The 18086-nt window shown below is 38.7% G+C and overlaps 1 protein-coding gene across 6 annotated transcripts in view; it reads right to left on the bottom strand.

Annotated features, from left to right (window-relative positions):
* Positions 1–318: 318 nt before the first annotated feature.
* The window catches only part of ATG4C (autophagy related 4C cysteine peptidase), a 109717-nt gene continuing 91949 nt past the window's right edge, over positions 319–18086 (bottom strand). For all 6 annotated transcript variants that reach the window (XM_062191458.1, XM_062191457.1, XM_062191460.1 and 3 more), the window contains one exon: positions 319–698. In XM_062191458.1, the coding sequence (XP_062047442.1) occupies positions 531–698 (168 nt within the window). In that variant the 3' untranslated portion in view covers positions 319–530. The remainder of the gene's footprint in view (positions 699–18086) is intronic.

Below are 18086 nucleotides of genomic sequence, written 5' to 3'. Positions count from 1 at the left end.
ATACGTATAGTCCAGGTAATAAATAGCATTTAATGATCAAGATACATCCCGAAGTACCCTTTGGTTGAATTAATAGCAGGATGGTAGTAGCAACAAAGATTCATTCTCTGGTCTTCTGGTTATCAATACAAACTAAGGATTTTGGAACTATGTAGTGAGCCCATTCTTCGGCCAGGAGGAGGGGATGTTTTATCATAAAACCTCTAGGAAACCAATGGGTTCAGGTGGAAAGCTTTGAAGACTAAAAACTTCCTCAAAGGTTGAGTTATCATTGAGTTATCATTAGCAAATCCTAGGGAAATAGGAATGCAACCAGAATCACTTAATTTATTATTTATTATAAAGTAGAGTTCATTAAATCATTTCTCTTTCAGAAAAATATCTTTAAACTTGTATATTTTCAAATGTTCTTTTTTAAAAGAACATATAAAATTCAGATATTTGTGAAAATAAACCAGCTTCAAGTGTACTTGTTTCTCTTCACTTTTCTGCTTTCAAAGAGTTCTCTTCCAGTACAAATGTGCTGATCTTTAAAGCAAGACAAATTCTTCTGTGCTCAGTCTTTTTAATCTTTTCTTTTCATCCTCTGAGAAAAGGTCTTCTTCCCTGGTTGTAGTTGATGTAAAATCATAGTCTCTGGAATGACCATTTACAAAAGTAAATAAGGGATATTTCTCCTTAGAAGACATTTTCAGCATCTGCAACAGAAAGTATAAAAGAATCCCTTATTGCATGCAATAGTGCACACTAGGCTCACGTCACAAAAGCTAATGTTTTAGCACAGAACTTCTCATAAGTTTCTCTCATTTACATTCATCAAGTGTTATTGTTTAATTATTTTGCTAAAAGACATACGTTGATTACCATTGTAGAGCTTATCTGTAAGTAAACACATTCTTTTCCATTAGGATTAGATAATCAGAAATTAAGTTTACATTCACTTCATCCCCAACCCCCAAGAAGTCACTTGATCACATTATTTTGAAGGCATACTGAAGAATTAAGTAGTGATTTATCTTCTTTGGGTAGAAACAGATAATGGAACAAAATGGTATCACTGATTATGACAAAATATTGTGAAAATTTATTTGGTAACCCAACACAGAAAAAAGGCAGGCATTTTGGTCCATCCTAATCTCAGTTCTGCAATTTACCTTGATATGACCTTGTACAAATCACACTACTTGAGTATCATTAACAAAACAGGGCAAAAGATAGCTGACTTCCTACTGTGGAGAATTAAGATCAAAAACAATAATAAAGTCATTTTTTAAAAATTAAATTTCATCTTCCCAAATATTTCTGTACTTTAAAAATATTTTGACTGAAATATTTCTGCAATAAGTGAATTAATATGCAAAAAACAGTGTTCTGTTCTCAAAGTAATAACCCACACTTTATTGCCTCCTAAAGTTGTATCACATATGAAAAAAGCAATATTTAGAGTACTGTGAGAATATCCACAACCTTTATAATCTGTAAATTTTGGATTCAAAAGCATCCTAAATAACTTTAAATCTCTTTGATAAATAAGTTATATGGAAAATTTTAAACAATTTTCATAAAAAATGAATAAAAACTTTTGAATGAAGGATGTTTTGGCAAAATAAATTTAGTTTTGTTAGTAATCAGGACCACATATGAAAGATTCTACAAAGTTTGTGTGAGTTACAGAGAATGCTGGAAAAAAATCAATAGATTAATCATGATGAATTAAATATAATCTGTTTCTAAAAGTTAAGTTCAAGGATACAACTAAATTCTCCCAAATGTTGATATTCAACTGAAGGATCAATAAACTTTTTTTGTATTATATTTATAGTTTCTTTTGAAATACTTCTAAAATAGGTAGGTCTAGCATAAGAATACAATGTTAAATTCAAAATATTCCAGTGAGAAAATTATGAAATATAATTTTAATTGCATAGAAACAAACCACTTAAAAATGAAGTACTAAAAAACTAAATTTGATAAAAATCAGATCTTATTATTCATATAATGGTTCTAATTTATACACTGTTCAAATTTATTTTATTTACATCCTTTAAAAAAAGGGAGAGAGAAGGGCAAAAAGGTGGAAAATGCAGAGAGGGCTGGCATCTGATGAATCATCTTTCACTGCCAGCCAGTAGCTGGAATACAGTCCAAACTGTTTGTCATTTTATATTCATTTAACATCACTGTAAAAGCACAGTATCTAAGGGGCAGGTATCCACATTTTACCACTTTCAAATCATCATATCATCTCTTCATCCTTTCTTTCAAGATCAAGAAAGAAGTCACTGGGGTTTATGAGTATAGCATTAAGTTGCTCATCAATATAAGATTCAAATCTGTGCCACAGGAAAAATGTCAGGAAGGAACCTTTATCCTTAAATTATAAAATGCATCAACATTTTGCAAATTCTCTTACAAGATAAGTTCTCCTTATATATAATATTCATTGAATCAGCTTGAGAATTATAATTTTTTATAACTTTTCTAATTTATTTAAGTGATTTTAAAATATTTATTTGTTATTTATTTGAAATGCAGAGCCACAGACAGAGATCTCCCATTTGCTGTTCACTTCCCAAATGCCCAAAACAGTCAGAGCTAGGTCAGGCCAAAACTAGAAGCCAGGAACTCCATCTGAATCTCCCATATGGGTGGCAGGAACCAAAGTACCTCAGCCATCATACACTGCCTCCCAGGCACATCAGCAGGAAGCTGGATTAGCAATGGAGGCAATACTCCATCCCCAGCACTCTGATATGGGATGTAGGTATCCCAAGCATTGGCTTAACCCACTGTACAACACCCATCCCATATGTAAATAATTTTTAAAGATTATCAAATGACGTTAAGGGTTTACTCAAGAGTTAAAAACCTATATCAATACAAAAAACTGCACAACGATGTTTATGGTAGCTGTAATAAAACTTGGAAGCAATCAAGATGTCCTTTAGCAGGCGAATGATAAATGTGGTACCTTCAGACAATGGAATATCATTCAGTGTTTAAAAGAAATGAGCTGTCAAGCCATCAAAAGACATAGAGGGACTTTAAATGCATATTACTAAATGAAAAAACCCAATCTGCAAAGGTTACATATTGTATGATTCCAACTATACAACAAAAAGTCAAACTATGGAGCCAGTAAAAAGATCATTGGCAGGGGTAGGGGTGGGGGTGGGGGTGGATACAGACATGAACAAAGGAGAGAGAATTTTTATGGTATTGAAACTATCCTGTATTATGCTATATTGGTGTCAAAACCCACAGAGTATACAACACACAGAGTAACAGCCTCTGGATGATAAAAGTGTGTCAATATGGGTTCATCAATTGTAACAAATGTACTGTTCTGTGGTGGGATATTGATAAGAGGAAGTAGAAACTCTGTAGGTTAAGATCAATTTTGCTATAAACCTAAAATTCTAAAAAATAAAGTATACTAAAGTATATATATTAAGGATAGTTACATAATAAGGTAAGTGACAACAAGGGATATGGCAAGGAAGTAATTTTAAAACAAGTAAAAATGGAAATTCCAAAGAAGCATTTGAAATTATCTAATGCACACTCATTTCCTAACTGGGAAAACCCAGAATCAAAGGATTTAAATGACTTTTCTAAGATAATAAGACAATAGCAGCAACAATAAAAATAGATGGGGCAATCATCTGGCCTAGCAGGTAAGATGCCACTTGGGACACCCACATCTCATATCAGAGTGCCTGTGTTTGAGTCCTGGCTCTGCTACAGTTTCCAGCTTCCTACTAACATGCATCCTGGGAGCCAGCTCAAGTGGTTGGGTCCTGCCACCAATGTGGGCAACCTGGATCAAGTTCCAGTTTCCTGGCTTTGGCTTGGAGGCTGTGGACATTTGGGGAGAGAACTAGTGATAGCAGATCTGTCTGTCTCTCTTGCCCCACCTCCACTCTCTCTTCCTCCTCCTCCACATGACGCCCCTGTCTTTCAAATAAGTAACTAAATTTTAAAAATGAACCAACAAAAGCAAAAAAGAGATAAACTGATAATGAATTATTGGGGTGTGAGACCTCAATGACTATCAACATACCTTCCAAATACCTCTTCATAGCTCTGAGTACCATATTAAGAACCAACGGAAAAGCAAGACCTTTCTCTCTCTTTCTCTCACTGTCTAACTCTGCCTGTCAAAAAAAAAAAAAAGAATACGTCTTCAGGCCCCAGTTACTGAGCCGCTGCTGAGGACTCTCAGCCTCCCTCTTGAGCCCTTGTTTCCTAATGCTATATCCCAGTGTCCACCTTTTCCAACCACAGCCTGCCACAGGCCATTTCCAACAGGAATCTTATTGGTCGTATGTCTGCTATCCAGACTCCAATCTTTTGACCCCTTTGCTGATGCAAGTAAGGGTGATGACCTACTTCCTGCTGGCACTGAGGATTATATCCATATAAGAATTCAACAGAGAAACAGCAGGAAGACCCTTACTATTGTCTAACAGATCGCTGATGATTAGGAGAAAAAGAAACTAGTGATTGGACTGGCGTTGTGGCGTAACAGGTAAAGCTGCTATCTGTGGTGCCTGCATCACATATGGGCCACAGTTTGAGACCTGGCTGCTCCACTTCCAATCCAGCTCCCTGCTAATGCACCTGGGAAAGCAACAAAAGATGGCCCAAGTCCTTGGACTCCTGTACCCACATGGAAGACCAGGAAGAAGCTCCTGGTTCCTGGCTTTGGATCAGCCCAACTCCAGCAGATTTCTGTCTCTCCATCTCTCTTTGTAACTCTGCCTTTCAAATAAAATAAATAAATCTATTTAAAATTAAAAAAAATTTACATGAAAAAAATTTCATATCAGATTATCTATGTCACATAGAGCAACACCAATTAAAACACTATACAAAATAAAAGGTAATGTAAATTATTTAATAACTTAGATAAATGTCTATCATATAATCCTGCAGGAAAAAAATAATACATTAAACTATACTCATATATAAAAAAATCTCAATTATGGTAAAGTAATTTTAAATATGTATCTTTGGAGAGACCAGAAGGAAATACAATAAAATATTAACAGTTGTCTTTGAACTAGAAGTGATTTTGCTTCTTTTTTAAACTTTTATTTTCTAAACTTTTTATTTATATTTCTTCTATAGTTAAGAAAAAAATCATTTTTTAAATTTGAGACACTAAATTTAATACTCATAGCTGCTTTTCAAAAGGGACTTCAGAGGTTTGCTCAACAAATCAGAATAAGCAAGACAAAACTCTGTTCTGTTCTAATAACACAACTAAAGATACACTGGAGCTTTTACATGATAAAGTAAAAAGCAAATAATAAATTTCTTCCCAGGAGGTCAAATATTTTATCACACCTTCCGTATGTACTGATTTGACAGGTTTCAGAATTTACTTCAGAAAAAGCTGAACGACAAGTCAAGGTAAGCTAGTAGTTGGAAAAACAGAAACACAGAAGATCCCTACTGCTCAAGCCAACATCTTTTCTACCTGTCTCTGCCCCATACACAGAGAAGTGTGTCCTGCACACAGCAGTAATACCTAAGTGGATCTTATTCACTACATCGGAGCTGACTTAGGTAGGGGTTAGGCTCATAAGTCAGCCTACAGCATGAAAATCAAATACTGTCAAAACAATCAAAATCACATTTGATAAGCCCTTAAATTGTTTAAAGGGTGGTATTACGGTCTTATGAATACAACAGGTGTAAAGTATAATAAGTAGTAATATATATGATAAAGAGTACTAAAGAAAAATGTCCTAGTTTTTTTTTTTTTTTATTATAAGAGCAAAAGTGAGTTAAACATGCAAATGACGTTAACTCCGTTCTGTCTCCTCACTACTCAATCTTAAATCCTTATAACTGACTTTTACTCCTCATTGCAACGAAAATACTCCCATCTGGGCCTCACAAAGAAAAGTCCTTTCATTAGTTCCTCTCTTGTTTCTACAGCAATCAACTCTGCTCAGCATTTCTTTCTTAAAATATTATTCTCCTTGACTTCTGAACAATTTTGCTTTCCTGTTTCTATTTCTGAATTTCTTCCTCACCTCCTCCTTCATTAATTCCACTTATTTCTACATCCCTAAATGCAGATACAAATCAATTATTGATCCTTTGTCTTCTCTACAGAGTAATGCATTCATCCTCTCTCCCTTAAAGAGATTAAGTACTCTCAGTACCAATCATTTCTTTGCTAGGCTTTATTATCATTAGGTTTTAGAGATGACGCACTGAAATACTGAGGGCTTTAGGTGACTTGAGTAGGGTCACACAGCAACTAACAGTCAGAATTCGAGCAACAGGCAATGAGCAGTCTGCCTCTAATATTACCACTACATTCTACCACCCCCAACAGGGAGTTGATGCATACTACAAACCTGACTCAAAGTGCTCAAACTGAAATAAAATTACAGTTTCTTCCTCCCCAAATTAGGTCCCTTTCAGACTTCTCGATTTCCACCAATGGTAGTATCATTTATGTTAATTATTATAAGTGACAAAAACATATATACACATAAAACAAAAATGAATAATGGTTCTTGAATAATAGGAACTGTTCTTATCACATAAAAAAATCTGCCAATGTTAGCTTTGGTTAATTAATATGAAATAAACAGTTCCCACAACTCTCTTGACCTTCTCCTCATAATGACAAGAGGATTGCCGAAACCCCCACATTTAGTTTGCATTCTAGGCTGGGGCAGGTGGATGCAAGAGGAATGAGAGCATTGTGTTTACATCCCATTTCATCAAGAGAACAACAGCTTTCCCAGAAACTCCCAGAACACATTACATACATTTCATTGATCAAACTGTGTTTAAATATACGGAAGGCTCAAAAACCGAGTGTTAGGGTGGTCACGCTGTCACTTCAGACAAAATCAGGATTTCTTAGCAAAAAAGGAAGATACACTGAATGACAGCAACAGTGCTGCTGCCTGTAGTGCTGGCATCTCATGTGGGCACCGGTTCAAGTCCTGGCTGCTCCACTTCCAGTCCAGCTCTCTGCTATGGCCTGAGAAAGCAGTGGAAGATGGCCCAAGTCCCTGGGCCCCTGCACCCACGTGGGAGATCCAGAGGAGTCTCCTGGCTTCAGATTGGCACAGCTCCGGCTGTTGCAGCCATTTGCGGAGTGAACCAGCTGATGGAAGACCTCTCTCACTCCTCTCTCTCTGCTTCTCCTTCTCTGTGTAACTCTTTCAAATAAATAAATAAATCTTTTTAAAAAAATGGTCAAACTGACACACAAATGACAATAAAGTGAGTCCTGAAGTCATAAAAGGTCTGGGAGAAGAGAGCTCTAGACAAAGAAATCAGCTGTGCAAAACCCTTGGATGGTAGCACACTTAGCATTTTCAAAGAAAAGAAAGGCCAGTGTGTATCTAGGGTAGAAGAAAAGAACGATACACAAGGGCCAGATCACATAGACCCTTCCAAGCCAAATTAACAAATGATTTAGTTTTTGTTGTCACTTTAAACATTCTACCATAAATTTCTGATAACCTTCTACCTAGTGTTTATGCTTATGATATTTCTATCATGTAATCACCCTTCACACTTCCTTTCTGATTGTACGAACTTGATCAGTCATTAAAGTCCCACTCCAAGTTCCACTGGCACCTACCTGATTCTACAGTGATTCCTCTCTTCTCCAAAGTCCTAGAGATGTGTCTAGTATAGTGTGAGAATTACAGACATGGACTATGTGACCAGAGAGTCTCAGTTCAAAACCTGGCTGATTATTAACTGTGTGGCCCTGGGCAAGTTACTCAACCAGACTGTCTCACTTTGTTTAGCTGTAAAATGTCAGTAACGACAGTCTCCATCTCAGAGTTGTTGTGCAGATTAAATCAGTTAATGCATGTAAAGTACTTAGAAGATTACCAGCATCTAATGTGTTGGCTTTATTATTATTATTGCTATTATTATCATGATATTAGTGTTCTGGCATTTATTAAATATGCTTTTGAAGTCATTTATCTTTAATGTTCATTTCATGTCTTCCCAACTAAACCACAGGCCCCTGAAGATTTTTAAAGAAATCAGAGTGTCTATCATCAGATCCCAGAAACAAAAAAGACTCATAAAAGAAAAAAATCCCTCAGATTTTACATGTAGGATTTCTATGAAATGGAATCATGAACCGAACTCTGAAACACTAAAGTGATTTCAGAAAGACATTACCCGCCTAGCGGCGCCGGCATACCAGGTTCTAGTCCCAGTCGGGGCACCGGATTCTGTCCCGGTTGCCCCTCTTCCAGACCAGCTCTCTGCTATGGCCCTAGAAGTGCAGTGGAGGATGGCCCAAGTGCTTGGGCCCTGCACCCATGGGAGACCAGGATAAGCACCTGGCTCCTCCCTTCGGATCAGCGTGGTGCACCAGCCGCAGCGGCCATTGGAGGGTGAACCAACAGCAAAAGGAAGACCTTTCTCTCTGTCTCTCTTTCTCACTGTCCACTCTGCCTGGCAAAGAAAAAAAAAAAAAAGACATTACCAAAATAGTGATGGGTATGGGGAATTGTGTACCACTGCAGAAAATGGGAATGTTTATCCTAGAAGAGAAAGTAAATTGACTCTCTTAATCTATGAAATTAAAGAATAAAAATTATTTGGAGGCTGGGGCCGGCGCTGTGGCTCAGCAGGTTAACGCCCTGTCCTGAAGCGCCAGCATCCCATATGGGCACCGGTTCGAGACAAGGCTGCTCCACTTCCTATCCAGCTCGCTCGCTCGCGCGCTCTCTCTCTCTCTCTCTGCCTCTCCTCTCTCTGTGTAACTTTCAAATAAATAAATAAATCTCTAAAAAAAAAAAGTTATTTGGAGGCTGATTCCAACTCAATGTAAGAACACCTTTTGTTAACAATAAGAGTCTGTCTGGGGCCAGCACTGTGGCACACAGTGGGTTAAAAACCCTGGCCTGAAGCGCCAGCATCCCATTTGGGCACCGGTTCTAGTCCCAGTTGCTCCTCTTCTGATCCAGCTCTCCACTATGGCCTGGGAAAGCAGTAGAAGATGGCCTAAGTCCTTGGGCCCCTTTACCCACATGGGAGACCCGGAAGAAGCTCCTGGCTCCTGGCTTTAGATCAGCACAACTCCGGCTGTTGCAGCCAATTGGGGCGTGAACCAGGGGATGGAAGACCTCTCCCTCTGTCTCTACCTCTCTGTGTAACTCTTTCAAATAAATAAAATAAATCTTAAAAAAAAAAAGGGGGGTCTGCCTGGAAATTGAAAGGACTTCCAAAGAAAATCATGAGTTCACTATCATCTGAAAAAAAGACTAGATAATAAATTGTCTGGAACACAGACTGACGTATAAATAAGACATTGTACAGTATAGTGCCATTGAGCACATATTCTCAAGTTACTATCTGATGTTTAAATCTCAGCACTACCATTTATCAGGGTGACCTTTGTGAAAGTTACTCAACCTTTCCAAACATAAGATTCCTCAACTGGGGCTGACATTGTAGCGCAGCAGGTAAAGCCTCTGTCTATGAGGCGCCAGTTCAAGTCCAGGCTGCTCCACTTCCTATACAGTTTCCTGCTAATGAGCCTGGGAAAGCAGCAGAGGACGGCCCAAGTGCTTGGCCTCTGCACCCATGTGGGAGACCTGGAAGAAGCTCCTAGCTCTTGGCTTGGGCCTTGCCCAGCCCCAGGCAATTGTGACATTTGGAGAGTGAACCAGCGGATGAAAGATATCTCTCTCTTTTTCTCTCTCTGTAACTCTTTCAAATAAGTAAATCTTTAAAAAAAAAAATCCTCAACTATAAAATGGAGATAACAGTACCTAACATCAGAAGGTTTATATAGATTGAGATAATGTATATAAAGTATTTAGGATAGTACCTGATACATACTGAGGACTCAACAAATACTACCTTTGTGTTGAAAAACTGCTCAGATCTCTAGGATTCAATGGCTATTATAAACTTTGTCCTGTAGCTACAGGACAACTGGCCATATGCGTTTTTCCCTGTGTTGATAACCATTGCATAATCAAATGATTAATTTCTTAATACATTTCCATTTGCAAATTTCTGGCCTCAAATCTAAACACTGCTAGGTAATAAGCTAATTGTTGAACTGAGATTTATTATTTGATAGAAATCATTAGGTTGAAAACAGGTGCAAAGAGCAAGAATCAGATAAAAGAATCTGCATCAGGCTATTTATAAAACAAGAGAGCAGAGGAGATAAAACCTAAGTTCACAAGTTAGGGAAGAGATATGTTGGTGAGATACCTGTGAAAATGAGCAAGTTAATCTTGTAGAACTTGCCAAGAACAGTACATAAAACAGAGGCGGGAAACAACACTGAAAACAGGAAGCTGACTGAAAGCCTATAATAGACTCAATTTCCTCCTTGCAACCAACACTTTTCTTTTTGCCTCCTTCTAGTCATCCCCCACAGAGGGAAGTAAAAATTTATTCTTTGGAAAAACTAAATAGGTTACAATATGGATCCTAGTAAACCAAGCACAGTGATCACCTCAGAAGCTGAGGGCTTAAGCGATGGTCAAAAAACACTCAGCTGTAGGGTCCTTAGCACCCTTCAGCTTCGACTGCGGAAGCACTAGCAGGCAAAAGGTATTCCATAGGAAGGAAATGGCAGAACTTTTCTCTGAGAATGCCAAACAACCCTCGAGAAAAGACCACCACTTACTAACACATGGGGATCACCCAACAGAAAACAAGCTCAGTACATGATCACCCTAGTATGAAAATCACCAGTGATACCAAGATGGCTGACTAGGGAAAAGACATGCTGATTTTGATCAAGGAAGACAGCAGAAAAAAACGCAGAGGAACTATATTCCCAGGGGCAAGTTGCAGCTAAGTCTGCAGTGGAAAACCTACAGAAAGAAGAGGGACACTCTGGAGCAGCATGGAAAGTGCGGACATGCAGCAGCGACAGGGAACACCATGTACGACTCCCACAGCCGGAGGCTGGAGGAGACACCAGGTGCTGAGGGTGAGGTAAGTGCAGACTGCAGCAGCCATGCTGCTGGCGACACTGCCTGAGGGAGAACCTTGCAAATCACACTGACATTAGTCCCACCTGGAGCCCTAGCAAGGGACAGGTACGCACCTACTCCAGCAAAGGAAAGGCACATTTCTTTCTCCCCACCCCCGACAAAAGCACTCGGCAATCAGCAGCTGAAGGTGCCATCTTGACATCAGTAGACACTGGAGCCTCTCACACATGACCAGAGGATTTTACCAGAGGGAAAAAATCCATGTTTCCCATTGACTTTGAGTCTGGTGGGGAGGGTTGACAGGGGACTGAGCAACCACTGGGATTGTGAAGTGCCCCTATCCTCTCAACCATTGTAGTCTCTGAGGTTCAAACTGCCAAAGTAGAGCACCCATAGACAGCTAGCTCTGGAAACCACTCTGCTTCCTCCATGGATGGGGCAGGCTTGCATGCTGTGACTGTGGGAATTCTGTGAGTGCACAATAGGGCGTGGAGTGTAGCTGGGTCTCTGGGCAATCACTGTGTCTGGTGTCAGAGACTCAAAACTCCTTGACTTCCTAGGGTAGTAGCAGGGGGTTCTGTGCTCACACTGAGGACTGCACAGATCCTTTGTGCAGTTTGTGAGCCAGCATGGGTGAGGGTTGTACCCACAGTGAGCTAATCCCAGGAACTAATCACCTTGGAAGAGAGGGGGTGAGGTTGTGATTATGCCAACAGGCGTGATCATACCTCTCCCTACTGACCATAGAGATTCACTATGCCCAAATTGGGTGTTACCCTGGATTCTTGCCCTACCTTGGAGCACTGATCAGAGCTCCCTGGGCCCACCCAGCATAAACATCTGGGTACTCAGTGAAGGAGCAGACACTCCACTAAGCCACCGAAACACACTTGAAAGATAAAACCCATCAGTAGGGGTTGGGCACTGTGGAGTAGTAGGTTAAGCCTCCATCTGTAGTGCTGGCATCCCATATGAACACTGATTTGAGTCCCAGCTGCTCAACTTCTGATCTAGCTCCCTGATGGTGGCCTGGGAAAGCAGTTGAGGATGGTCAAGGTGCCTGAGCCCCTGCAACCACATGGGAGACCCAGAGGAAGCTCCTGGCTCCTGGCTTTGGATTGGTCCAGCTCTAGCCATTGTGGCCATTTAGGGAATGGATCAGCAGATGGAGGACCTCCCCCCTGCCCCAATCTCCCTCTCTCTGTAACTCTGACTTTCAAATAAATAAATATTTTAATAAGAGAGAGACAGGGGTCGGTGCTGTAGCATAGTAGGTAAAACCACTGCCTGCAGTGCCGGCATCCCATATGGGAGCTGGTTCTAGTCCTGGCTGCTCCACTTCCAATCTAGCTCTCCGCAATGGCCTGGGAAATCAGTAGAAGATGGCCTAAGTCCTTGGATCCCCACACCCATGTTGGAGACCTGGAAGAAACTCCTTGTTCCTGGCTTCAGATCAGCCCAGCCCCAGCTGTTGCAGTCATTTGGGGAGTGAAGCAGCAGAAGGAAGTCTGTCTGTCTGTCTGTCTGTCTCTCTCTCTCTCTCTCCTCTCTGTAATTCTGCCTTTCAACTAAATAAATAAATCTTTTTTTAAAAGATTTATTTGAAAGAGTTACACAGAGAGAAGGAGAGGCAGAGAGAGAGAGAGACAGGGAGGTCCTCCATCTGCTGGTTCACTCCCCAATTGGCCTCAACAGCCAGAGCTGTGCCGATCCGAAGCCAGGAGCCAGGAGCTTCTTCCAGGTCTCCCATGTGGTGCAGGGGCCCAAGGACTTGGGCCATCTTCGACTGCTTTCCCAGGCCATAGCAGAGAGTTGGATAGGAAGTGGAGCAGCTGGGACTCAAACCGGTGCTCATACGGGATGCCGGCACTGCAGGCAGCAGCTTTACCCTCTTCGCCACAGCGCCAGCCCCATAAATAATTTTTTTTAAAAAAAAAAAAGAGAGACAAAGAAAGGCATTATGTAATGATTAAGGGATCAATTCATCAGGAAAATGTGACTATAATAAAGGTATGTGCATCCAATGCCAGGGCACCTGGCTATTTAAAACAAATCTTAATGGATCTAAAGGGAGATACAGACTCCAATGCAATAGTAATGGGAGACTTCAACACACCACTTTCATCAATGGATAGATCAATTAGACAGAAAAATCAACAAAGAAACAACAGAGCTAATCTATACTATGTACCAAATGGACCTAACTGATACCTACAGAACATGTCATCCCACAATTGAAGAATACACATTCTTTTCATCAGTGCATGGAATTTTCTCTAGGATTGACCATATGCTAGGCCATAAAGCAAGTCTTAGGAAATTAAAAAAGATACATGATACCATGTATCTTTTCTGAACACAATGGAAGGAAGCTAGAAATTAACAACTTAAGAATCTCTAGAAAATATACAAACACACAGAGCCTGACCAACATACTCCTGAATCAACAGTGGGTCACAGAAGAAATCCAAAGAGAAATCAAAAAGTTCCTGGAAATTAATGAAGATGACAATACAACATATCAAAACTTATAGGATACAGCAAAAGCAGTGTTAAGAGGGAAGTTTATAGCAATCGGTGCCTGCATCAAGAAATTGGAAAGGCATCAAATAAATGAGCTATCAATGCATCTCAAGGACCTAGAAAAATAACAAACCAAACCCAAAATTAGTAGGAGAAAAGAAATAATTAAAATTAGAGAATAAACAAAATTTATACCACAAAAACAATAAAAAAGATAAGTGAAATGAAGAACTGGTTTTTAAAAAAATAAATAAACAAAATTGATACACCATTGGCCCAACTAATCAAAAGAGGGAGAAGACCCATATTAATAAAATCAGAGATGATTACAGAGTTCAACCACTAGTACTTGAACAACAACAACAAATACTAAAAAGGATAAAGTATTACATTGTACATCTAAAGTCAGGACAAGAGCTGATCAGTTCATTGTTTCTTATAGTGTCCATTTCACTTAACAGGTTTCCCCTTTGGTGCTCAGTTGTCACCGATCAGGGAAAACAAATGATATTTGTCTCTTTGGGACTGGCTTAATTCACTCAGCATGATGTTTTCCAGATTGCTCCATCTTGTTGCAAATGACCGGGTTTCGTTGTTTCTTACTGCTGTATAGTATTCTATGGAGTACATGTCCCATAATTTCTTTATCCAGTCTACTGTTGATGGGCATTTGGGTTGGTTCCAGGTCTTAGCTATTGTGAATTTAGCTGCAACAAACATTAATGTGCAGATGGCTTTTTTATTTGCCGAATTAATTTCCTTTGGGTAAATTCCAAGGAGTGGGATGGCTGGGTTGAATGGTAGGGTTATGTTCAGGTTTCCGAGGAATCTCCAGACAGACTTCCATAGTGGTTTAACCAGTTTGCATTCCCACCAACAGTGGGTTAGTGTCCCTTTTTCCCCACATCCTCTCCAGCATCTGTTGTTGGTAGATTTCTGAATGTGAGCCATTCTCACGGGGGTGAGATGGAACCTCATTGTGGTTTTGATTTGCATTTCTCTGATTGCTAGTGATCTTGAACATTTTTTCATGTGTCTGTTGGCCGTTTGGATTTCTTCTTTCGAAAAATGTCTATTGAGGTCCTTGGCCCATCTCTTAAGTGGGTTGTTTGTTTTGTTGTTGTGGATTTTCTTGATTTCTTTGTAGATTCTGGTTATCAATCCTTTATCTGTAGTATAGTTTGCAAATATTTTTTCCCATTCTGTTGGTTACCTCTTCACTTTCCTGACTGTTTCTTTTGAAGTACAGAAACTTCTCAATTTGATGCAATCCCAAATGTTAATTTTGGTTTTGACTGCCTGTGCCGCTGGAGTATTTTCCAAGAAGTCTTTGCCTGTGCCTATATCTTGCAGGGTTTCTCCAATGCTCTCTAATAATTTGATGGTTTCAGGTCGTAGATTTAAGTCTTTAATCCATGTTGAGTGAATTTTTGTGTAAGGTGATAGGTATGGGTCTTGCTTCAAACTTCTGCATGTGGAAATCCAATTTTCCTAGCACCGTTTATTGAATAGACTGTCCTTATTCCAAGGATTAGATTTGGATCTTTGGTCAAATATAAGTTGGCTGTAGATGTTTGGATTGATTTCTGGTGTTTCTATTCTGTTCCATTGGTCTATCCATCTGTTTCTGTACCAGTACCATACTGTTTTGATAACAACTGCCCTGTAGTATGTCCTAAAATCAGGTATTGTGATGCCTCCGGCTTTGTTTTTGTTGTACAGGATTACTTTGGCTATTCGAGGTCTTCTGTGTCTCCATATGAAAAAGGAGATGTAACAATGGATACCACAGAAATAAAAAGGATCATCAGGAATTACTACAAACAGTAATATACCAACAAATGGGAAAATCTAGAAGAAATGGATATATTCCTGGACACACATAATCTATCAAAATTGAACCATGAACACACTGGAAACCTAAATAGACCAATAACCAAGATGGAAACTGAATAAGTAATAAAGACCCTCCCAACAAAGAAAAGCCAAGGACAGGATGGCTTCACTACTGAATTCTACCAGACTTTTAAAGAACTGATTCCAATTCTTCTCAAGCTTTTCAAAATAACTGAAAGGGAAGGAATCATCCCAAATTCCTTCTAGAAGGCCAGAATCACCTTAATTCCAAAACCAAAAAAAGATACAACAAAGAAAGAAAACTACAAACCAATATCATTGATGAACACAGATGAAAAAAATCCTCAACAAAATACCACTTAATTGAATCTAACCATACAACAAAAAATCATTCACCTGGACCAATTGGGATTTATCCCTGGTATGCAGGGATGGTTCAACATATGCCGAACAATAAATATGATACATCACATTAACAAGCTGAAGAATAAAAGCCATATGATTATCACAATAGATGCAACAGATGTTGATAAAATACAACATCTTTCATGATAAAAACCTTAAGCAAATTGGGCGTAGAAGGAACATTCTTCAAAACAATCAAGGCAATTTATGACAATCCCACAGGCAGCATCATATTCAATGAAGAAAATTTAGAAGTATTTCTACTAAGATCTGGAACCCAACAAGGATGCCCACTTTCAACACTGCTATTCAAAATAGTCCTGGAAGTTTTAGCCAGAGCCATTAGGCAAGAAAGAGAAATCAAAGGAATACAAATTGAAAAATCAAAGTATCCCTGTTTACAGATGACATCATTCTATATATAGGGAAATCAAAATACTCCACTAAGAGACTACTAGAACTCATAAGAGAGTTTGGTAAAGTTGCAGGATATAAAATTAAAACACACAAAAAAATCAATAGCCTTTGTCTACATAGACAACACCATGACTGAGAAAGAACTTGCAAGATCAGTCCCATTCACAATAGCTACAAAAAAACAATTTAAATACTTTAGAATAAATTTAACCAAGGAGGTGAAAGATTTATACAATAAAAATTACAAAACATTAAAGAAAGAAATAGAAGACACCAAAATATGGAAAATCTTCCATGTTCATGGATTGGAAGAATATCATCAAAATGTCCACAATACCAAAAGTAGCTTACAGATTCAATGCAATCCCAATCAAAATGTCAAGACATTCTTTTCAGGTCTAGAAAAACTGATGCTAAAATTCATGTGGAAACACAAGAGTCCCCAAATAGCTAAAACAATATTAAACAATGAAAACAAAGCCGGAACCGTCACAATACCAGATTTGAAGATTTACTACAGGGCAGTTATAATCAAAAGAACCTGGTCCTGGCACAAAAATAGACATGTAGACCAGTGGAGCACAATAGAATCCCCAGAACTCAATCTACACATCTACAACCAACTAATCTTTGGCTCAAAGAAATCAAATCATGGAGAAAGGACAGTCTCTTCAATAAATAATAATAGGAAAATTGGATCTCTGTATGTGGAATTATGAAACAAGATCCTTAAATTACACCTTACAAAAAAATCAACTCAAAATGGATCAAGGGTCTACATCTACAACCCAAACCATAAAATTACTAGAGGAAAACATTAAGGAAACTCTGCAAGACATTGGCATAAGCAAAGACTTCTTGGAAAAGACCCCAGAAGCACAGGCAATCAAAGCCAAAATCAACAAATTGGATTACATTAAGCTAAGACGCTTCTATAATGCAAAGGAAACACTTCACAAAGTGAAGAGGCAACTGACAGAATGGGAGAAAATATCTGCAAGTTATAACTGATAAAGGATTAATATCATGAATCTACAACGAGCTCAAGATATTCAACAACAAAACAAACAATCCAGTTAAGAAATGGGCAAAGAGCTTGAACAGACATTTTTCAAATTAGGAAATTCAAATGGCGAACAGACACATGAAAAAATGCTCAAGATCAAATAGCCATCAGGGAAATGCAAATAAAAACCACAATGAGGTTTCACCTCACCCCAATTAAAATGGCTCTCATACAGAAATCACAAACAATAAATGCTGGCAAGGATTTGGGGGAAAAGCTACCCTAATCCACTGTTGGTGGGAATGCAAACTAGTACAGCCATTATGGAAGATAGTATGAAGATTCCTCAGAAAACTGCAAAGAGATCTACCATATGATCCAGCCAAACAAAAGAAAATCAGCATATGAAAGAGTTATCTATAGCCCCTATATTTACTGCAGCTCAATTCACAATAGCTAAAATATGGAATCAACCCAGAAGCCCATCAACCAATTACTGAATTAAGAAAAATGTGCTATATATATATTTCATGGAATATTACTCAGCCATAAAAAAATGAAATTCTGTCTTTGGCAACAAAATGGATGCAACTGAAAACAATTACACTTAGAGAAATAAGCCAGTCCCAAAAAGGCAAATACCATATGTTTCCTTGATCTGTGGTAACTAATAAAGTACAAAAAAGGTAATGTATATGAGTGAAATTGATGTTTTGAGAATTGATTATTATTTACAGCCCTGTCTCTACTGTTGCAGAAGAGTGTTTTTTTCTTACAACTTTTGGTTGTATTCTTTGCTTACTGGAGGGTTATTCTTATGAGTATAAAAGAAAAAAGTATGTCATTGTAAAGATTAAAAGAAAGAATAAGAAAAGAAGGAGAAAGATAGGAAGGAGCGTCTGTGG

The sequence above is a fragment of the Lepus europaeus genome, chromosome 5 (genome assembly GCF_033115175.1).
Source record: "Lepus europaeus isolate LE1 chromosome 5, mLepTim1.pri, whole genome shotgun sequence".
Classification (NCBI taxonomy): Eukaryota; Metazoa; Chordata; class Mammalia; order Lagomorpha; family Leporidae; genus Lepus; species Lepus europaeus.
Note: the sequence above shows the minus strand (reverse complement) of the source record. Positions and strands in the feature narration are given on the sequence as shown.